The following is a 23,801-nucleotide window of genomic DNA, read 5'->3' on the forward strand; positions in this document are numbered from 1 at the left end:
GCCTAATAAGGGTGAACTCTAGTCTAATATTATTATATAGTTACATTTAACACTCTGCATACAGGATAGCGATAATAAAACCTGATCCCTTTCATTATATCAAAGTATCAACTAAACCCTTATATTGTAATACATCCTGTATATAAACTGTCTCTCAATCATTAATACAATATGGCTGGTTACGAATGTATTGGGCAGTTGCTTGCACCCAAAAACTGATCAATCAAAAATAATACTTTCGGAACTTCCCGTTTCGAAAACGAAGTTTTTTTAAAAAAGTTTTAAGTTTTTTTCAACTTTGAGAAAATAAGATTTTCGAGAATTTTGATTTTTTTTGGAAATGTTGAACCTTTATTCAAAGTAATCTCGCTAAGTTAGCTGCGTAGAGCCGAAATATCGAAGCGCCGAGTCGCATACTAACGGATGAACATTAATACGGAACCCATAAAAATGTAAACAAAATTTGTTTTTATTATTAAAAAATCTATAAAATATCTGATAATTTGGTGTGCATATGTCTAATCATCATTTTTGATCGCCAAATGGATTTTTTTTACTTTTTTCACGCGATCTCTGAAACCGCTAGACCTGAATCAATTTGTTATTTAATTTTTCAAATGACTTCGATGCGATGAATGTACAAAAAATAATACAATGCCTAAAAATTAAAAAACCATCTCGAATTCAACGACAATTGCTCGTAGTCTCGCTGTCGAAGGTAATGTTCTCTAAATTGAAACAAATTATGAAAAAAAACTCGAATCGCAAATTTTATAATTTTAAAACTGACTATTTTTATTAAGTCTACTTGCATTGGATAACAAAAGTTTTTCGATAAATTGTAAAATTATTTTGCCACTCCTACTTATGGTGGAAATCTGCATGATTACATGATAAACCAATGTGAATAAGAGCAAGTTCCTTGAATTCATATTACTTCATATTTATACGTACTTCCGCATTGACTTCAGCATTCATTTAAAATAATAGCTTTCTTATAATTTGAATTGCCATTGGAGCCATGATAATAATAAATAACTACACAATATTTCTAAATGTAACTTTTAGAAGCCCAACTTTCCTTAAAACCCAAAACAAACATATCTCATTTATATACATATCTAAAAATGGAGATAAAGCGTCATCATTACGAATTGAATGTTTTTTGGATAATTAAAATCGGAAGCTCCGTTCTCTCAAAAACTCTATTTCTATTTTCTTCACTCTCTGCTCCGTCACTCCAAAACAGCTGGACCAACTTTTGCCAAAAACGAATCAGCAAATCTCCCTATCAATAGGAATCGAATGTTTTTTGAACCATTCAAATCGGTTGATCTGTGTGCTCGAAAACGTGCTGATAAATATACTACATACACTCGCATCCATTTTTTGTAAGAAATGCAAAAATGTTCAAAAACCTTCAAAACAAAAAGATATGCAAAAAAATTTCAATTTTTATTTTTGGACGATTACAATAACTTACCCTACGGGAAGTTAGTAATGATCCACTTATTCGAATTATCGCCGAAAGACTTTCTGTCCAAGTACAGATCTGTTCGAGGCGATCCCAGCTTTCAACCTACATAATAATCATTCATGTTGGAAGTTATATTGAATTATACAATACACCAAACGAGGTACGATATAGCTCAATGGTGTATTTTTTTAGTATCTTTTGCCGATTTCTCAGCTGTGGACGAGCTAATTATGACTCAAACAAGAAAATAACCAGCAGACGAGCCTGAAACGATAATGTTGTCACAGTAAATGATGGCTTTATATTATGCAAATATGTAGATTTTCTCAAACAACATATGCACATATAAACATTACGTACTAATAAATAATGTGGGTGTGACCAACAAACTGGAGAAAATTCTGGAAATTCATATTTAAAGTAAGGAAGTGAATATAAATTTCTCATATATGTTTCAACTTAAGATAATTTTCTGTAGCGTTTCCATAATATTAGTAAATATATTAAATTTTTTGTAATTTTTTTAGTATTCCATTTTTTACTTTCGACTTTTTGATTAAATCATTTTCTAGTAAAATCGCTTTCTAGTATGAAACAACTACTTGACATCAGGCTGTCCAAAACGGGTAACAAATTTCAAGTGCTTGAAATTTTTTTGAAAACTTTGAAAAAATTCGATTTTTTCTGACTGGCTGCGTTGCAGTAAACATTATAAATCTTGGTATGGAATCCATCGAAGTGTAAACATATTATTAAAATTTTCATTAAATATGTGATAATTTAATGAACATATGTACTACTTGACATCAGGATGTATAAAAAGGGTAAACAATTTAAAATTTTTGGAAAACTTTGAAAAAATTAGATTTTTTCTGACTGACTGTGCTGCAGTAAACATTATATATGGAACTCAAAGAAGTGCAAACAAAATTTGAACATGTTATCAAAATCTTTATAAAATATCTGATAATTTGATGTAAGTATGTCCAATAATCATTCTTGAACGCCAAATGTCATTTTTTAACTTTCTTTTCTATAACTCCGAAAACGCTAGATCTGCCTTCGCAAAAATTAGATTTTTTCTGACTGACTGTGCTGCAGTAAACATTATATGGAACTCAAAGAAGTGCAAACAAAATTTGAACATGTTATCAAAATCTTTATGAAATATCTGATAATTTGATGTAAGTATGTCCAATAATCATTCTTGAACGCCAAATGTCATTTTTTAACTTTCTTTTCTATAACTCCGAAAACGCTAGATCTGCCTTCGCAAAAATTAGATTTTTTCTGACTGACTGTGCTGCAGTAAACATTATATGGAACTCAAAGAAGTGCAAACAAAATTTGAACATGTTATCAAAATCTTTATAAAATATCTGATAATTTGATGTAAGTATGTCCAATAATCATTCTTGAACGCCAAATGTCATTTTTTAACTTTCTTTTCTATAACTCCGAAAACGCTAGATCTGCCTTCGCAAAAATTACATAAATTCTTCATTTCGCAATTACAAGTAAGATGTCTTTTGAGTCATTCAAATCGGATGCTCGGTTCTCTCAAAAAGCGTAATTTCTATTTCTGCACACTTTGCTCCGTATATCGAAAACGGCTGGACCGGTCTTTGCCAAAAGCTAACCAACACATCTACCCATCAGTACTTTCTTTTCAATATTGTAACTTTTTGCACTTTTTTTCATATATCCGACCTGCCTTTGCCGAAAACTAATCAACATATCTCGCCATGAATAGAAATCAATGGCTTTTTGAACCATTCAATTCGATTGAAAAAATTGTATCCACACATAAGCACACACGCACACATACACGTATACATACATCAATTTTTTATGGTATGCCAAAATGTTCGGAAACCTCTAAAACGTAAAGATATGCAAAAATTTTCATTTACAAATTTGGACGATTCATATAACTTACCCTACTGTAACTTAATACTGATAAAGCACAAGCATTTATAATAGAGAAAACTTATTAAATAAGCAACAGTTTCAACTTCTGCCCTGAAAAATAAATCAAACAAAAAATATTTAAGCAAGATAAAAATATGTGTTAATTAATGTAAAGCATCACCATAGTATAATAGTGTATGAAAATCGTGTTTTACTAATAAAAACCAATGACGCAAAACATGTAATGTGTTAAAAAGTAAAATGATCTTGAAATTAATTCAAGAAGTATGAACATTTATTGAAAAATATCACTCTGGGAATTTAGGTAAGTTATGTTACAGACCGCACAAAATTCAAAAAAAATTAAAATTAAATTTTTTTCATTTGAACATTTTAGTAATTACCTTGGAACAAAATCATCTTGCACTAAAACTAGAAAATAAGACTCTTAAAAACTGAGTCCCGTTTTTGGCACTTTTTGCCCCGTATCTTCGGAACGGCTGGACCTGCTTCGGTAAAAACTCTCACACACACACTCTCACACATACACACACATACACATACACACATACGTCCATTTTTTCTAAGGTATGCCAAAACATTCAGAAACCGTTGAAACGTAAAGATAAATAAAAATTTTCATTTTCCATTTTGTTGCGATTACTATAACTTACCCTACGGGAAGTTAATTATGGTATAGAAAAGAATGTTCCAGCAATTTTGCCATGCACCACTAGTTCAATTATAGACTTAAACGATTCAGAATGATTTGAAACGTCGAGAAAACTACATGTGAATATTAATCTGGAATATGAATTTTGATATATAATATGCAAATGAATTCGGCAATATTTTTTATAAATCTGTCTGTATCCATGCGAACGTGTGAATGGGTATGTATATGATTTAGATAAGAATTTATATGTTTTAATATTTACTTAAAAATGTCATAATATTGACTGTCTGCGACCACGAAATGATAGTTTTCATATACTTTGCTTTTTTTAGTAATATTTAAGTAGAAGTACATGTGTGTACGTGAAGATAAAACCAATCTTTACCTCATACGTGAACGTAAAGAAAAAGAACTCGCATGAAGTGCTGAGCAATTTTTATTATCTTCATACATTATAAAAAAGATATGATATGATTCAGTTTGCAATTTGTCATAGAAGATAAAAGTTACAGTCAAATGTAATATGTGAAACGCTATAGTAGCAAAGATGTGATTTAAAAGTGCTTCGAATTAATTTAAAACTTGTGCTTTAATAATTTTGGACTATATTTTTGTAATGATGATCATGTAAGTAAAATGGACTAGCAATCCATTTTTAAAGATGTAGTTTGTTTTTAATCTATATTTATCATGTGCTTGGCAAAAATTATCAATTTATATGAAGCCAATGACTAAGAAGCGTTGTAATTATTTCCTTAAATTTATTTATAAGAAAGAGAATTGAGAAGGTGTTCCTAAAAAAAATTCTCAATCATTTCGAAATAAAAGAAATTCAATAACTTTGTTCTTTTATAATAGTAAAACTAGTAGTGTACGACATCGTACCGTAAGGCAAGTTGCTGGTACTTTCCGTACCGTAATTTAAAATTCTTAAGAGTTCAGAATTATGAATTTCTTTAAAAATCTTTGAATATTTTTCAAAGAAGTCACGCTGCGTGGCTGTTCAAGACACGAAATGTCGAAGCGTGTAAGCGCCGCGTCGCATCAAAACGGTTAAACACAAACGGTAAAACAAATCTTGTACAATTACCATAGAAATGTGAACAAAACTTGTACTCATTATTAAAATCTCTATAATTGTGATGTGCATATGTCTGATGATCATTTTTAATGACCAATTGACATTTTTTTATAACTTGTTTTATTGGATCTCCGAAACCGCCACACCTGCCTTCGCAAAAATTTAATTGTTTCTTCATATTGCCAATATAAGTAAATTGTTTCTGAATCATTCACATCAGACATTCTATTCTCTTAATTTTTGACTCTTTTCGACCCTTATCTTCGAAGCGGCTGACCTGCCTTTTTCCAAAAACTAATTATCGCGTCCCCCATCAATAAAACAAGAATGTTTTTTGAATCATTCAAATTGGTTGACCCATGTTTTCAAAATCGGCGAAAAAAATTTGTATCCGCACACAAACAGACATACATTATTTTTTTTTAAATAAGGTATTCCAAACATTTTAGAACCCTTTCAAATGTAAAGATATATAAATAATTTTTATTTTAGCTTTTTTGGTGATTATTATAACTTGCCTTACGGTAAGTTAATATCTTTATTAATTATTAATTAGATATAGTAATCGCAAAACAATCTAAAATGAAAATTTGTATATATCTTTACGTTTCAAAGGTTTCTGAACGTGTTGGCATACCTTAAAAAAAATGATGTATATAAACAAACCTTATGAGAAATCAAAAAACATTTGATTTCTCTTAAGGAGACGTGCTGCTTGGTTTTTGGTAAAGGCAGGTATAGTCGTTTCGGAGGAACGGGGAAAAAGTGCCAAAAATGGTACTTTAGTTTTTAAGATAACAAAGCGTCCGATTTAAATAATTCAAAAAACATTTTACTTGTATTGACAAAATGAACAAATGGTAAAATTTTTGTAATGGCAGGTCGAGCGTAATAAAAAAAGTAAAAAATAGTGCCATTTTGCGGCCAATAATGAACATTAGATATGTCTATATAGTATTATCAGATATTTTATAGAGATTATAATAATAAGTACAAATAATATGTACATTTATATGGTATTTTATGTACAAAGCTTTTTTTAACCTTTAATTTAGTTTTCGGTAGGGGAAGTTCCAGTAATTTACCTGAGAACACGATGCCATGCACCACTAGTTGTATTTTTAAATCTTGACCTATCTCAACAAGCTTAGAACTTTTGTTTATTCAATATCAACAAATTACTTTAGAAAAGAATGAAATAATTATTTATTCGTAATTAATGTTATCGCAGATATTCTTAATTATATCTTGAAAGTCAATATATTTATAATGATATTATAGTAGATTATAACTGTATACACTTGATAAAAAATGTAATTGTTGATAAAGCCATACTAAATCATAAAAACTCTGATTAGATAGAGTGATTCATAAGCTGAACGATTTTTTAAAATAAAATCAATTTTTAACGTTTCTTACACATAATAAACAAGATAAGTATGAACTTCTGATAAGTACCAGGACATATTTCCTGTTTTTTATTGATTCGACCAAATAAAGGTATACTGAAATTAGTGATACATGCCATCGTTCCTTAAGACAAATTGCTGGAACAACCCTCACCGTAATGAAATTTTCAAGGAACTTTAAATGTTTTCAAATAGATTATTATAAATCCTGTAACTTTTATTATTAGTATTTTACAGACAAAATATGAGAGCACATAAATTGGACAATGACGATATATATTTACATAAAAAATAAATAAACAAAAGTTAATTAAGCGAAGTTAGAATCTAGTCTTTTATCTCATATTTATAAGAACTATATAAACTATATTGCAAAGTTAAAATTATTTATTAACATCCCGTAGGGATAGATATAGTAATCGCAAAAAATCGAAAATAATTTTTTTTTATATTTTTACGTTCAATGGTTTCTGAATATTTTAGCATAATTAGAAAAAATGGATGTATAAGTGTAACACGGTTCAATCGATTTCAATTATTCAAAAAACATTCGATTGTTGTTGAAAGGAGACCAGCTGACTAGTTTTTGGCATAAGCAGGTCTAGCCGTTTCGAAGATACGGGGCAAAAAGTGCCACAACCGTTAACTCCAGTTTTTGATACTAGCGGTTTCGGAGATCTATTGAAAAAAGTAAAAAAAAATGCCATTTAGCGGTCAAAAATGATCATTAGACATATGCGCATCAAATTATAGATATTATATATTATATTTTATAAAGATTTTAACAATAAGTATAAATTATGTTTACATTCCTCTCGGTTCCGTACCAATGTTTATCCGTTAGCGGCGACACGGCGCTTACGCGCTTCGATATTTCGTCTCTATGCAGTTAATGCAGTACGAGCTTTGAAAAAGAGTTCAGAATTTCCAAAATATTTCAAAATAAAGAAAACATTTTTTTTCAGTCTTTTTTTTTCAAAAAAAGTAAATTTTTGTCGAAAATTTATAGTTTTTCAAAAATCTATTTTTGTCAAAGTAATTTTTTTTCAAAAATGTTAATCATTTAAAAAAAAATTTTTTTGGTAGTGGAAGTTCCAGCAATTTGCCTTAAGGCACAATGCCATGCGCCCCACTAGTTTCAAGAATATAAGTGAGCTTTAGAATTCTGGCAAAAATTTTGAAATAAAAGAACTTTAATGAATTTACAATAAATCCGTTTTTGTAGGGTAATATTGACCATAAATTGATTTTTTTTACAAATAAGAAGCTCGGTCGATCTTCACCAAACTCTAACCAGCACAATTAACAACAAAAGTTTATGAATTTTCAAAATCTGTTCACTAAATCTGTTTGCTAAAACCTGATCAGAAAAACGTTGTTTGAAATTTTTGCAAATACTTGTTAATTATAAAAAAAACTGTTTAGCCGGTGCAAATGCAACTCCTTGTCATATATCATCAAAAGGCTTTTAAAATATTGAAATCGATGCAGCCTTTTTTGGAAAACTTTGACGAAAACAGTAAAATAGAAAAAGTAAAATAGGTAATTTTACTAAAACATATAAATCATTCAATGACTTTTTCAAGAAAATAGTAGAAAGTTTTAATTCAAGTAAACAGGCAAAAATATGAATGGGGGTATATAAGGAAATGTTAAAATGTAGTCAATAAAAAATATTGATTGATAAGCTGTTAACTGAATTTATTATTATTTCAAGTGTGATCCAACTTTTATTAATATACACATCGATCAGTGTTGCTCAAGATGGGGCTTTTATTGCCGAAGGTGAAAGGAAAGCATTCTGCGTCCTGTCCGGAGAAGTAGCAACTTCTGCTGTCGACTGGGCCATTAGTGCAAGTGATAAAAATACCCTAATATACTGTATGAAAAATAGGTTTAATTTAGAAAACCATGTAAAATCATATAATTGGACACTATTTTGCAGATCCAAACTCAAAACCGAAATATAATCCTGAAACTTGGAGTCAACTAAATTGTGCATTTGCAAACGAATGCACAAATGTATTAAATAATGAGTTCTGGAAACCTGCAAGTAGTTTTCGATATCCTTTTATACCAAGAACGGATTCCGCTTGGAATGGTTTGTCTAAAATATAAAATATCAAAATTACCGCAAGTCAGCTAATACAGAATTAGAGTTAACATAAAATTTGAATAAAATTTTATTAATCCTATACATAATGAATAAGTTATAATACATTACAATATAATATTTGATCAAAGATTAGGGTGCACATTTTATCAATTTACTTTTTCTTAATATCATTATACTTGATTAAGGCACACATTTCATAATAAAGGGTAGAGTAGGACTCAAAAATCCATTGTAGAGTAGGGCGGTCATAAAGGTTCATCACTGATATATCAAAAACAAGTAAAGTTACAATTTTTCTAACAACAATATTTAAAAGTAGAGGGAAATAGATGTATAACCAACCATTACCTTGATTCTTACGCGTTGCTATCTAAAGATAAATGTAAATATTTGAAAATCCATAACAAAAGTGTTTCCTTTTGTCGTTAGTTTTTTTAGTTGTGAGCACTATTGTTTAGTTTAAGAGACCTCAATATAGTTTTCAAGTTTACTTTATTTAATTGCTTTAAAATATGCATTGTTAATTTTAAGTTAGATTTAACAGTTTGTAACCCTTATAAAAGCTTGATCAGTGTGGAGTCAAAAAAACCAATTCAACCTTTAACCTGGCAAAGGTATAAACAATAAAAAAAATAGTGAATTTAGTCAAACAACAAATATTTTGCTGTTTAATATTTCTGACAAAATACTAGATCAAGTTTATATACAGTTTATTTCTATATGAATGTAGATACTTGTAAAATTTCTATTTAACAAAATCCCTTCAAAATTTAAAATAAGACATTGTATTTGTTAACTCCCTGGCTGTCCATTTTATCCCGCCTTTGGGGTCATATGACAAGTTTTAGAAAAATAGTTATAAAACACCTTTCTATAATTAGAAGTTGTCTGGGAGTTTCTTAGATATGTGTCATTTGATGCAATATAAATCCTTAAAGCCAATTTTGACCTTAGTGCCCCATCCTACCCATACCCTACACCTACATCAACAAATAATTCTTATGATAAACTAGCAATTTTTAGTAGAATAAAATGAATTGTAAGTCATTATTATCTATTTTGGAATCAAAAAAATTTAGTATAATAGTATTATTATTCTAGTGTATATATTTTTATTAATTTTTTTGAACATTTCAACAAGGATAATGAAAATAATTATATATTTTACGATATTCAAAGCAGATTTTTCGCCTTGCAAGGGCATAACTATTAATTGAAAATAATGTTCTTATATTTTATAGCAATTCAAAATTATTATTTCAGATCTTGATATTCACAACACAAATACATTTTACCATATACAAAGCAAAACATTTCAAGAAGAAGATTCAGCACACATCAGTATATCTGTGAAATCAGCTTCAAATGCAAGTTTGATATTATGTGATGATAAAGACTTAGAACATGATTGCTACAAGGTTACGATAGCTGAATTTGGCACTAGTAGTTCATTTATAAGGAAATGTATACGTAAAAAATGCGATATAATACGAGGTCCTGCGACAACAAATCAGGTATGTTTCACCTAATATTAATATGCAACTATTCCAATAAAAATATATATATATATATATAGAAGACCTATATAGACGTATAAAAGTATAGAATAAGGTACCATGCGTTTACGAATGAGATTTAGCGATTTAGATTTTAGACTATTTACCATGTAACATGTAATAAGTTCTATAAACTTCCCAATAGGCATTAATAATCTACTAAATCAATAAGAATTAAGAATGCTATTTTCAATTCTTTTTTTCGAAAATAAATTTTTCCCTTTTGCAAAAAACCAATCAATGCAATTTATAATTGTCATTTTTCAAACAAAATTATGATATCTGTAATAGTATTAATTATAGTGCTCAAACAGGCGCTCGTATGTCCTAAAAGCGCGGACCATTGTTCCAAGCTATAATGCTTTTATTATAAATCAACCAAGTTTCGAAGAGTTACAATATTTTGGGGAGCACGATAATAAACTCTTTCGCCATTTTAAGTTTGTTTTAAAACGAAGAATGTTTTTAACATTTAAATACGAAAGAAATGTTTCTGAAACTAATAAATACTATTCTCTATTGCTATCTTTCTACTGGGTTTTAAATTTTCAATTTTTTTTTATAGATTAAATATTTGCACTTTTGCCTGCCAACTTTAAAGGAACGATTTGGTTGATCGTCTCCCAATCCTAACCAACGTGAATTCTTATTGAGTTTCATCTAATGGATTTTAAAATTTTGAAATCGATTCAGCCGTTTTTCAGGAAACGCCGCCGAAAACAAATCATTTTTTTTTTCAAATTTTGATAAAATTTTAAATTTAAACCACTTGTCTCAGGGTCATAAAATTTTAATATATTTTTTAAGACAGTAGTCTCTACCATCATAAAGAGTTTCACCCAAACCCTCAAAAAGCTTTCAATTAATTACAAAGAAACATTCCACTGATATTTACCGAAACTTTCGTACAAGCAAACAAAACCTTGAAGTTTACAATTAGTATCAGAAAACCCATATGATGTTTGTATCATTTTCAGATCTTACTGGATGAAGAAAAGTGGAAACATTTTACACTATCTATTTATAAAAATAAAACAAGCACTGAATTGAAGTTATTGGCAAACTTAAAAGACTCACTAGTATATGCTCCTATATTGCGATATGAAGATAGATCTCAGCCAATAAATGCATATTATTTTAAAGTACAAAGCGAATCTGATGCCCTGTGGAAATTACATAAATGTAATCTAATAGAATATTTTGGCTACTGCTGTTTAAGAAATTAACTATTTGCCTTTTTTCAGATGATTTTTTGATATGTAAGACAAATATAGATAAAGGATTACTATACATCAGAAATCAAAATTATAACTATTTAACAATCGGCAAAACTGAATTATGCTTGAGTCTAACTGTTGCAATGTGCCACAATTGTGCATTACAACTTCATATCGAAACTGAAGATCGTGATACATTCAATTCCAATATTGTCTATGGAAAAAAGTAATATATATTAAATTTTACCTTTTTTATGTTATTTAATCATTTGCACAATTTCACATTTATAAAAATAATATCTCATGAATGCCCGCCCAAATAAAAACAGTAGCATTTTAGACCATGAATGTGTAAGAAAAAAGTTTTTACTGAACCATATTTCGTGCTAAACATAGATTTTGTAAAACGCTTCAGTTCTTATCGTAGCCGAAAAAGCAGAAAATCTATTTATCTGTAACATAACATACTATAACTAATAATTTCCCAGCTGCTTAAACTAGTGCAGTATACATTATCAAATATGGTTCACCATTAACACATACCCAAAAAAGCTAAATAAAATACATCTCGCATGATTGATTAAAACCAAACAAATTGTTTGTAGAGTAGAATCCATTCAAATGAATTTTATGAATGGAGAGAAGAAAAATTCAAGTTTTCCTTCCCCGGTAGAAAATATAATGCAAGAGTAAAATTTACTACTATTTCGAATAATGATGACAAATTCTGGGCTATAAGTAATGCAAGAATATGCAATTCAGGTATTAACTGTTTAATAAGTACTATAACATATAATGAATAAATATTTTGTGTTTCAAAAATGCAGGTGAACAAAAGTATATTGAAAAATATACATCATCAACAAGCGAATCTTGCCAAATATTGGATGAAAAATATCAGAAAATAGCAAAAATTCTAAGATTTCAACCTTAATTCAGCATAATTACCAGAATTGTAAAAACTGGGTGGATGGATATTCCTGCTATAAATATAAATTGTATGACATAGATAAAGAAAATAATCAGTGCATTTCTGGATTCAATATAGCTGATTGTGATGGTAAGACAATTTTTGAACATTTATTTTTTTGTTTAATTTTTGTTTCTATCAGAACCCTAATTTGAGTTTGCAGTTGATTGGGTTACATACAGTTAATGAGAATCAATAAGAATTTAATTTTTTCACGATTTTTCTATTAATCAATAATAAAAAAATAAAAATTTGATAAATTTTTTGCATTCAAACACATCATTCATTTTTAAACAGCGCTTCTAACAACCGATAAGAATGGGGTTCCAAATTTTTTTAAACAAATGTGAAAAAGTGTTTCAGAATTAAAGAATATGCAGTACATATTTTTGGCTTAGTAATGACTATTTCCAATGAATTATGAACCACCAACGACTCTTGAGCTACTAAAATTATTATTGATCCTTAAAAATGAATTCTCCTGAAAACGCGGCATGCCCTGAAATTAAATCTACATACGAACGTATTTAAATCATATTATTTACATACAGACTACATACACATCAATTACATTAAAATTGTTCAAAATGCAAAGTCGCTTGACTATTTGAAAAAATGACAATAATATGTTATGCATGGAAAGTTTTCATGTTTCATTTAATTTCAAATTATAAAAACTATTTTATATATTAATATTCATATTTTTTAAAGGTCTGGAAGCTCCTAAAAAAATTGAAGTGTATTCGAGTGAAGAAAATAGCATATCATTGAGATGGAAAAAGTCTAACTCAGCCAAAGAAACTTTTGATTATTACTTGATCACTGTTCGTGATATATATTCAATTCCGTTCAATTATGAACATAGAGCAAATATATCAAATGCAAGCTGCACTATATGGGAAGGATATTTGTGCTATACAGTTTCTAGTTTAACTCATAGCAAAATGTACATAATCTCAGTGAGTAAAATGCTTATTTAGCAAAATTTTATGCTTAAGAAATAGCAAAATTCAAAAACTTTCTGAGTTTTTGTGTCCATGTAACCACCTGAGCAAATTATTGTGATTTTTAACGATTTTACAATTTATTACAAATACGATTTAATTATTATTACAAAAATTAATGCATGTGAACATAGTAATAATTTTTTACTTTGTACTTTGTATTACAAAAAGTATATGCGAAAAGATAATGCATCATACTATGAATTGATCATGAAAATGTAGAATGATTTTTTAAAATATTTAATTTAACATATTAAATTTCAATCTACCATTAAATTTGGTTATTAGTTTTTAACTTCCCGAAGGAGAAGTTTATGTTTTCATCAAAAAATCCGATTTGCTAATTTTATGTTTTCTCGACGTTTCAAGCCATTCTGAATCGAATGAGACCAAATTTGGAAAAAGTATGTGTGTGTGTGTGTGAACAGGTTTTTTGCCGTAAATCGACGTTTTCTTAAAAACGGCTGGACCGAATTCAAAAATTTAAAAGCTATTTGATGAATCTCCATGAGGATTATTGTTTGTAAGTTTTGTGCGACGATCGGCCAAGCCGTTTCCTTATAAATAGCAGAAAAGTGAAAATTTTTTCGTCCACGTTTTAGTCCGCAATTCTGAATCGATTTTGAAAATTCAAAAACCGTTCAAAAGATATGGGTTGGGAATCGTGCTGATTAGTTTTTGATAGAGATCGGCCGGGTCGTTTTCTTGTAATAAAGTGTTAAAAAAAAATTTCGACGATTTTTATTATTATTTTTTTGACGGTAGATACCATAGTCTTATAGATCATACTAAAATATTACGGCCCTACGAAAAGTCGTTTAATTTTAAAAATTCTTCAAAGTTTGCAAAAATTAGTATCGTTTTTTGGCATTTGTCAAAATTAGGCCTTTGATCGACGTTTTCTCAAAAACGCCTAAACCGATTTCAGAAATTTAAAAACCTTTTGATGTATATCAATGAGGACTATCATTTGTCAGTTCTGTGAGACGATCTGCCGAGCCGTTTTTTGTAATTTGAAAAAAAAGTGTTAACACATTTAAGCTCAAACTACCGAATCGATTTTGAAAAATCAAAAGCTGTTCGAAAGATATTAGTTGGGAATAATACTGATTAGTTTTAGGAGAAAATCTATCAAGCCGTTTTCTTGTAATTAACTGTTAAAAAAAATTTAAGCCGATTTTTATGGAACTTTTTTTGGCGATATATATCATGGTCTTATACAACTTACTGAAATATTACGGCCTTACGACAAGTAGTTTAATTTTAAAAATTTATCAAAGTTTGAGAAAATGGGTAATGTTTTTGTCGTTTGTTAAAATTAAAATCAGACGATTTACTTGGTATAGTGATAGAGTACTTAGTCTTAATGAACATACTAACCCATTAAAGTCCTACGGAAACTGGTTCAATTACAAAAATTGTTGATTTGTGAAAATTTGTTTTTAAATATGTGTAATAAATCCAATCGGAATACTTTTAATCACTTATAAATTAATTTATTTTTTATTGATTAAGTCTATTATTTACACATATCGTGAAGTTCATGTAACTTGTCTCAAGGCAAAATACCAATACAAACTAGTTAGGTACCCGGCTTGGTAGATTTTCACCTAAAAGTAATCAGAATCATTCCCAACTAATATCTTTCGAACAGTTTTTGATTTTTTAAATTTGGTCTCATTTGATTCAGAATGGCTTGAAACGTCGACAAAACATAAAATTAGCGAATCGGAATTTTTATGAAAACATAAACTTCTCCTTCGCGAAATTAATAATAGATTTTTTTTTACTTCACCTAATATAAATGTCTTGGTTACAGTTTTTACAGAGATAATACTGTATATATAAACTTGATCTGGAATTTTGTCAGAAATATTCATCAGTAAAGTTGGAATAACAATTTATTAAAAACATATCTTATAAAATTGCCCTTTTAAACCTAATTTACTATATTTGATTGTTTACACCTTTTGCCAGGGTAAAGGCTTTTTTTCTTATCCCACATACATGTAAGCATACTTGTTTTATACTTGCTTATCTATGCATGTAAGCTTTTTTTAAGGTTATCGAGGTTTCTAAACTAAACAAAAGTGCTTAAAACCAAAAAAATAACAAAATTTTGTTATTCAATATTAATCATTTCCGTTTATCTTCTAATAGCGACGTCGTAAGAATCAATGTGATGGCTGCCTATACGTCTTTTTTCCTCTACTTCCATGTATAGTTATTAAAAAACTTCTAACTTTACTTGTTTTTGAGATATCTATGGTTGACCATTTTACTTCCGGATCCTTAACTCTATATAATAACAATTTGAATGCAATGTATGCAACAAATATCAACAATCAACGATGATATTATGGAATGAGATTATAAGGGAAATCAAAAGCTATAGCAATAATTAAAGAATAAAAAAAGGAAAACAAATTTATATTTGCAATTTATATGCCAATGGAATCAATAATGTCAAATATCAATACTGATAAAGTGATCATCGAGTTAAAAAATAGTTTTTAACTTACGAAATTACGTAAGTTAAGTTACTTCTGATCTGAACACCTTCGAAAGGCCTGGGATTAAATACACCAGGAATCTATATCTAATCGATCAAAAATGTTTATTACCACATTAAATTTTGTTGAAAAATATTTCCCATTTGTAATCAGAAATTCAACAATTGGAATGTTGCAACTAATTCAAACTAATATTATATCATTGATCATTCATGAACTTTTGTAATAAATTGCATAATTAATGTCGTTTTTTATTATTTATGGAAAATGATTTTTTAAGAGCATTTAAAACCTTAAAATAGAAGACATAAAACAATAATATTTATGGAAATGTACCATATCTTCTTCTTATATATAAAAATGGATCGCAAAATGTGTTGGTAAGCGCATAACTCAACGACGCCTGGACCAATTTGGCCAATTCTTTTTTTAAAATGTTTGTTGAAGTCCAAGGATGGTTCTTACGGCGAGAAAAAATCGAATAATTGCCGGGAAAACCCTAAAAACAGCCCTTTTCTTTTTTTAGTCAAGTATGCAACGAAATTTGTAGAAAAAAACAATGATCTATGTCATGACATTTTGTGTAGTTTTTGATAATCTAATACCAAACAACGTGATGGAAGCAACTATTGAAAGGATAGTATAAAGCAGAAGATGTTCTCGCACCGTGCATCTCAATGATTCCGACTGATGTGCCATTTGAGATTAAACGACTACAGTTTCCAGTGCGTTTATGGTATCATTAAGTGTTTGTGGTATTAAATTGAAACTAGCTGTAAGTGGAATTCTGTCTTAAGGCAATTAGGGCATCGTGCCTTAAGGCAAATTGCTGGAACTTCCCGTACCAAAAATTATTATTTTTTTTTTAAAACGATTAACATTTTTGAAAAAAAATTACTTTGAAAAAATAAGATTTTTGAGAAACTATAAATTGGACAAAAAATTAGTTTTATTTTGAAAAAAAAAATTTTTTTTTTAAAAATTTTTTTTTTTAAAAAATTTTTTTTTTTTGAAAAAAATTTTTTTTTCTTTATTTTGACATATTGTGGAAGATCTGAACTTTTTTTTCAAAGCAATCGTACTGCTTTAACTACATAGGGACAAAATATAAAGCGCGTAAGCGCCGCGTCGCTGTCTTACGCATAAGCATTGGTACGGAACCGATAGGAATGTTAACAAAATGTATACTTATTGTTAAAATCTCTATAAAATGTCTGATAATTTGATGTGCATATGTCTAATGATCATTTTTGACCGCCAAATGGCTCATTTTTTTACTTTTTCCTCTATATCTCCGAAACCGCTGGACCTACCTTCATGAAAGTTGTATCGATTCTTCATCTTGTCAATACAAATAAAATGTTTTTTGAATTATTAAAATCGGACGCTCCGTTCTCTTAAAAACTGAGTTACCGTTTTCGGAACTTTTTGCCCCGTATCTTCGGAACGGCTTGACCTGCCTTTGCCAAAAACTAATCAGCACGTCTCCTTATCAATACGGATCGAATGTTTTTTGAATTATTCAAATCGGTTGATCCGTGTTCCCGAAATCGTCGACGAAAATTTGTATCCGCACATACATACACACACATACATACATACATACATACACACACACATACACACACACACACACACACACACACATACATCCATTTTTTCTAAGGTATGCCAAAATGTTCAGAAACCTCTGAAACGTAAAGATATATAAAAATTTTCATTTTCGATTTTTTTGCGATTACTATAACTTGCCCTACGGGAAGTTAAAAAACCCATGTTTCTCACATGGAAAATTGTATGTTGTCTGTTCCCGTATTGGAAAACCATCAGATTTGTTTGTCTATGCGCCAGGTAATCAAACAAAGAACATCGTTTATAACAAAGCACTACAATGAAAATTGAACTGGTTTTTGAATTATGATTTACATGATTAAAATTATTTACTTTTAAATGCTTATAGTGTTTTATTTAATTATTTTTAATTCACACCGAATTATTACCAATGTGACGGTTCTGTTCAGGATAATTTTTTGCAGAGAATAGAAAAAAGGTAGGAACAAAACACCGCCACATTACATTTTTTTTTGACAGGACGAAGTCTGTCGGGTCGGCTAGTAAGAAATAAAAACACTAAAGCCTACAATTTATAATTTCACTGAATATGCATTTACTATTTAGACACTGTAATAATACAGTGTCTAAATAATGAATGGATATTCAATGAAATTTATCAGTATTGATATTTGACATTATTGATTCCATAGGCATATAAATTGCAAATATAAATTTGTTTTCCTTTTTTATTCTTTAATTATTGCTATAGCTTTTGATTTCCCTCATAATCATAAATAAATCATAAATAAATCATAAATACTAATCATCAATAGGAAATAGTTGAATTTAGTAGTTAATCGATATGCAATAGCAAACGTTTACGAAATATTTCCATGTTAAATATTATTATATTCATAGATACATGGCGTTGATGTGAACAATCAAAATGGACTGTTGACAACGGCATCAGCAAAAACAAATCAATTCTGTAAGTTCCAAAATGAAATACAGAAATAAGCATTATTATTAATATTTCTTATTTATCGAACAGATTCATCGGCCCCTTTAGATCTGCGGGTAGATAAGTCAAATAATCTTCTAATTCAATGGCGTCATCCATGGAAGCCTGGTGGAAAGATTCAATACTTTTGTATTGAATACAATATTTATTTCACGGAGCTCACCAATATCAATGATACACACAAAACGCGGTATAATTATATAATACAAGAAGATAAGAAGGATTATACATACATGGTAAATAAAAATGTATAAAAAAATCAAAATAACTAGTGGTGTATGGCATCGTGCCTTAAGGCAAATTGCTGAAACTTTCCGTACCAAAAATTATTTTTTTTTAAAAAGATTAATTTTTTTTAACTTTAATAAAGTTATATTTTTGAAAAATTTTAAATTTTTTTTGAAATTTTTTTTTTATTTTGAAATATCTTTAAAACTTTTTATCAAAGCAATCGCCTATATAGTAATAATCGCACTACTTTGGCTGCATAGAGACGTGATAAGATCACTTTTGAAAAGAAAATATGGTTTATAGGCAAAAAATAGACAATTTAATTCTTTGTTTATACTGGCAATATAGACGCCAATCAAAATAACATAATATTATTTATAATAATAAAATATTATATTTTTATTATTTTATAGATTAACTACTTTGCACATTAGATATATATTATTTAATCATTTGAAATACGACATGGGTTTTCTCTTCAGGCAAAGTTTAGATTTTACTCAACAATTTGGATATCGATAAGTTTTAATTTTTGAATACGATCATTATACGATAAAATTGATATAAAACGAAATAATCAAATAAAAGTAACCTAAATTGTTTATTTTATCAATAATTTCATATATTATAAAAGATGTTTATATGATACGAGATCGTAGATTGTAGAAAAATACAAACAATCTTTCTTAAATATCAGCATAAATATCTTATATAGAATTTTGTTCTTGTATTATTTTATGAGTATATGATCTTCAGTAAAGACCCCAAATAAGGCTAACAGTTTGGGTTTTAAATTTCTCAACTAAAATAATGAAAATGTTCACTCTACTAGTTGAAATATTTACTAATATCTTTTGAAAATTTTCAGTTATTCGTAGACACTCAAAATATTGTAAATTCTATTAACTGTGCGTATTAAAACTTTATATAATATAATTTAAAGGCCTATTTTTAACGCCCAGTATTGACCGCAAACTGTCTGTTTAGGTAGTGAATAATATTTTTATCCTCCTTCAAAAATTATGATCATTTTCAACAATCAATTTGTCTCAACCTAACAAAACTCAAAATTAGGTTGTAATAAATTTTAACTATATTTTAGAGAAAATCGATGTATGTAACATTTTAACATTTTTGCCTTGATGTTAAGTTTTATATGAGTTTATTGATCTATTTATATGATATATTGACCTCGCACACATATTATATTCCTATAGATCAGACTGTAATTAATTTGAACATTCACAAAAATTATTTCCTTAGCTTTCTGGATTACTAAGTGCTAGTACTTATCTGGTGATCGTAACACCATACAATCAACTTCGAGGAAAAAGTTCTCAAGTTTTTATTACTACCGACTTTAGTGCACCCGAAGTAGATGGGCTGATAATAATCACCAAACAAAATAATCAGACATTCATAACTATACCATCATCAAGCCAAAATATCACTAAAAAAAGGCAAGATTCAATAAATTATATAATACTAAAATAACAATTTTATGATACATATTTTTAGTGGAATTTTTGTGATCATTTCTGAACCAAAACCAAAGCATTTATACAAAGAAAAGGCTGATGCATTCTCAAAATTAAAAGAAAACTTTGGGAGCCTTACATCAAATCTAATTTTCCAAGACTCAACTTCGTGGATAGCGAAACATATTACACCGGTAAAAATTATAATGATTTTATATAAATATTAGTAATATTTTTTTTCTTAATTTGTGAATATAATATGAATTTTAAGATTCCGAGTTCGAACAGTACTGAAATGATTGGGACAAATTCAACAGAAGCGGAATTTTGGGATATAGAACTAGCACCAGATTCAAAATTCATTGTAACTTTGGCCTATTACAATGAAGTGAATAGCCACAAAAAATACAAAATATTAACAAACCGTAAATATTATAATTATGACGACAATGATGATAAGGATAGTGTCAATGATGATGATGATTGGATGGCAAATAGTCTTAATTACTTGTGGTTATTGGTTCTGTTAGTGCTGCCACTTATTATGTATCTGCTGTACAAAAAGTAAGATTTTGGTCTACGTTTTCATGTTTAAACGGTTTTATTAACTTCCCATAGGGTATGAGCAATCCCAAAAAATCGAAAATAAAATTTTTATATACCTTTTTATAATATTTGTGCATAAATAACATTTTATTTTCAGGTGTTATAGAAATTTAAAAGCGATGGCTTCTAAAGATGCTATGCCGAGTGAATTGGTTATGCTAAACGATGTGCCAAATAATGAAAAGTTGCTAAACGAATACGTTTCTGATGGTTATCCAGAGCATAAAAAGCCTCCATCAATTTTATCCGAATATAACAAAATTAAAAACATAGATGATCCAGTGGCAAAACACACCATCAAACATTCAACTAAGTTTTCAAGATCTGTAGATGTAAATGAGTTTGAACTCTATGTGAGAAATTCGATTTTTAACAGAAAATTGGAAAATCAATACAAGGTGATTAAATTTAGTATCTAGTGAAGAGTTACTCTTATAAGCATGCAGTTTATTGGTTTAGTTTTGAATGCACTTTTAATAAAGCCCGTTGCTCCAGATTTTCTGATTGGTGTATGCCGGATAGTTTGTTACCTTAGCAATTATATGGTAAATCACAATTCATTGCTGTTAGCAATGATATTGTAAATCACAATTTACGATCTTGCCGACATATTTTACGATCTTGCCAGCCAGATTTCACGTTTAAGCTCACAATTTCTGTCTATAAGCGTTGCCTAATAACGTCAAAAACTGATTTCACAACAACTTCTGTCCTTAAAAATTTGTGCCGTATTTTACGAATAGAGCATGTCCTATTCCGTGTTTATTATTTACATTTCATGCAATGCTCTGCTTCTCTTTTCCATACAATGTTCTATTTGTACACTTATAAGCATTAGTGAATTTTAGGCCAATAAAATATGAATTCTGAATTATGAATATTTATAATAATCTATTTGAAAATGCACAAAATTATTATTAATCATAAAATAAGTAAAAATCTGGCGCAAAATTCTTGCTTACCTTACCAGACAACTTGTCAGAAATCCTGTTACAAGAAATACTGGCGTCGTGTCACCGGGCTTAAATTCATGTTCTGCTTGATTTGATTGAAAGTATTTGTTAAAAATTAAATAATTATTTTGCATATACATGCCGATTTGTTTAGAAATCGTTTCGAATGTACTAGATGAATTTTGCAACATGATGTACATTTAAAAAATATAATTTAGTATAAATTTTGAATTTCGAATTCCCAATATATCAAAATCGTGGTTTAAAAAAATTACAGTATTATATATTATTATTTAATATAAATTTTACTATAAATTTATCTGCCAATTTGTAATGAATGTTTTTAATTTCGTATGTGATTGCCAAAATTGATGTTCTTGTATTTTATAGGCCTTTAAAAGTGGAATGCAGAAACCATATTTCTATGGACTACAAGAAGAAAATACAATCAAAAATCGGTATTTAAATCTAATTGCTTGTAAGTATATCTTTAGTAACATAATCAATAAAAGATATATTAATTACACGTACATGAAAATTATGAGTAAGTGATAAAATGGAATTTCAATAAAAATTGTACAAAGAATACAATGTACACTATAAATTAGAAATAGATGTAAGTGAGTGCTAGTTGCAAAACTTTCGATAACAAATTTTAAAACTATCCACTTTTAGTAGTCCTATAATATTTTCGGATGTTCTATCAGACCTTGACTCTATTATGATAGAATCGTCATCGAAATCGTCAATATTTGTTAAATAATTACTTATAAACAAATGCCTTGAGCAATTTTTACCCAATAGTAATCAGAATGATTCCCAATCGATGTTCGAATTTTTTCAGAATTTTTGCGAAGATGTGGACAAAAATTTCTAAAGAAAAAATAAACATGGCATATCTAAATATTGAGTTCCATAAAATTACTTTTTTTTATTCACATACTCACACATATAAATGTTTTTTCTTATTCTGATGCCAAATAATTTATAATGTTAGATTTACTCAAAACCTTGAGTAAAACAAAAAATAACCAAAACAAATTTTACAAAGAAAATATGAACTTCTTCGGAAAGCTTACTACGAAGCTTTCTTAGTAATAGCTTCATTATTCGATTACATGTCGTATTATATTATATCATATATAATACGATCTATATATTTTTTTTACTTTTAGACTTAATGTAAAATTCTGTTCCATTCTTTTAATAATTTTACCTTAGTATTTACTAACTTAACACTTGCGCTAGGCAGGTCGTTTTCATTATTTTTGCTAATATTTATTAAATTGAAAATGAAAGTTCAAAATTATTAATGTAATAAGCTATATTAACCTGCCTTTGAAATTTTATATTTGACAATTTTATCATTCATAACGTATTATATTTCAAATAGCTCTAGTAGAGACGCCACTGGGGGTATCTACTAATTTGTGATCAACTTAATTTTACCATATATTTGTCAGCATTCTCTGCTTAATGTAATAATATATACAGATTGCAGAATAAAAAAATCATAACGTATTGTTTTATATAAGCACACCCGTTGTATATAAAATTTACAGATATTTGATTGGAACTTGTAATTTTATTACAAGTAATTGCGAAGATTCAATTTAAACCTATGATTTTCTAAACCTCGGGACAAAAGGTTTAAATCCGAAACAAATATTATCGGGATTATCCCGGCCAAACCGGGACGTATAGTTACCTTAATATACCACAACAAGTGAAATCACAATTTTATTAGTAATACTTTTATTTCATACAGAAATTGACATTAGTAAAATATATAAATTGTATTATTGAAATCACAGAAATAGATAGATCACAGAAAGAGTTAAAGATCACAGCTTTAGTATTTAAAAAGCGCATGCATCAGTTAATAATAAGAGCAGCAATCGTTGAAAAATAAGGGCTTTTCTAAATAACCATTTTTGTAGAAAGCATGCTATCTTTTACCTTGTGCCCTGGCCTTTGCAACATCTGATGCTTCGAGAGTGGTCCTTAGCAACTTTTTACGTTTCTCCT

General features: G+C 28.6%; 2 protein-coding genes across 2 annotated transcripts in view; both read left to right on the forward strand.

Moving 5' to 3' along the window:
* Nucleotides 1-4,683: 4,683 nt before the first annotated feature.
* LOC113383626 lies at nucleotides 4,684-11,673 on the forward strand. Its single transcript, XM_026621877.1, has 6 exons — nucleotides 4,684-4,691; nucleotides 8,272-8,435; nucleotides 8,500-8,655; nucleotides 9,934-10,184; nucleotides 11,204-11,408; nucleotides 11,471-11,673. Exons 1-6 carry the CDS (start codon nucleotides 4,684-4,686, stop codon nucleotides 11,671-11,673), a joined length of 987 nt encoding a protein of 328 aa, XP_026477662.1.
* Nucleotides 11,674-12,184: 511 nt separating this feature from the next.
* Nucleotides 12,185-23,801, forward strand: part of LOC113383627 (receptor-type tyrosine-protein phosphatase epsilon-like) — a 49,258-nt gene continuing 37,641 nt past the window's right edge. Inside the window, exons 1-9 of the mRNA XM_026621878.1 lie at nucleotides 12,185-12,205; nucleotides 12,383-12,503; nucleotides 13,125-13,372; nucleotides 18,403-18,472; nucleotides 18,536-18,741; nucleotides 20,000-20,196; nucleotides 20,255-20,408; nucleotides 20,486-20,602; nucleotides 20,675-20,778. Coding sequence (XP_026477663.1) covers nucleotides 12,185-12,205; nucleotides 12,383-12,503; nucleotides 13,125-13,372; nucleotides 18,403-18,472; nucleotides 18,536-18,741; nucleotides 20,000-20,196; nucleotides 20,255-20,408; nucleotides 20,486-20,602; nucleotides 20,675-20,778 — 1,238 coding nt within the window. The remainder of the gene's footprint in view (nucleotides 12,206-12,382; nucleotides 12,504-13,124; nucleotides 13,373-18,402; nucleotides 18,473-18,535; nucleotides 18,742-19,999; nucleotides 20,197-20,254; nucleotides 20,409-20,485; nucleotides 20,603-20,674; nucleotides 20,779-23,801) is intronic.

Source organism: Ctenocephalides felis, unplaced genomic scaffold, assembly GCF_003426905.1.
Source record: "Ctenocephalides felis isolate EL2017-DRISC unplaced genomic scaffold, ASM342690v1 CF-g0.4_SCAFFOLD_03570, whole genome shotgun sequence".
Taxonomy (NCBI): domain Eukaryota; kingdom Metazoa; phylum Arthropoda; class Insecta; order Siphonaptera; family Pulicidae; genus Ctenocephalides; species Ctenocephalides felis.

Excerpts from the sequence above, each read along its gene's own strand:
- LOC113383626 (XM_026621877.1), top strand. Across the intron at positions 8,656-9,933 it reads AACGGATTCCGCTTGGAATG|ATCTTGATATTCACAACACA; the intron begins GTTTGTCTAAAA and ends TTATTATTTCAG. Across the intron at positions 10,185-11,203 it reads GTCCTGCGACAACAAATCAG|ATCTTACTGGATGAAGAAAA; the intron begins GTATGTTTCACC and ends TATCATTTTCAG.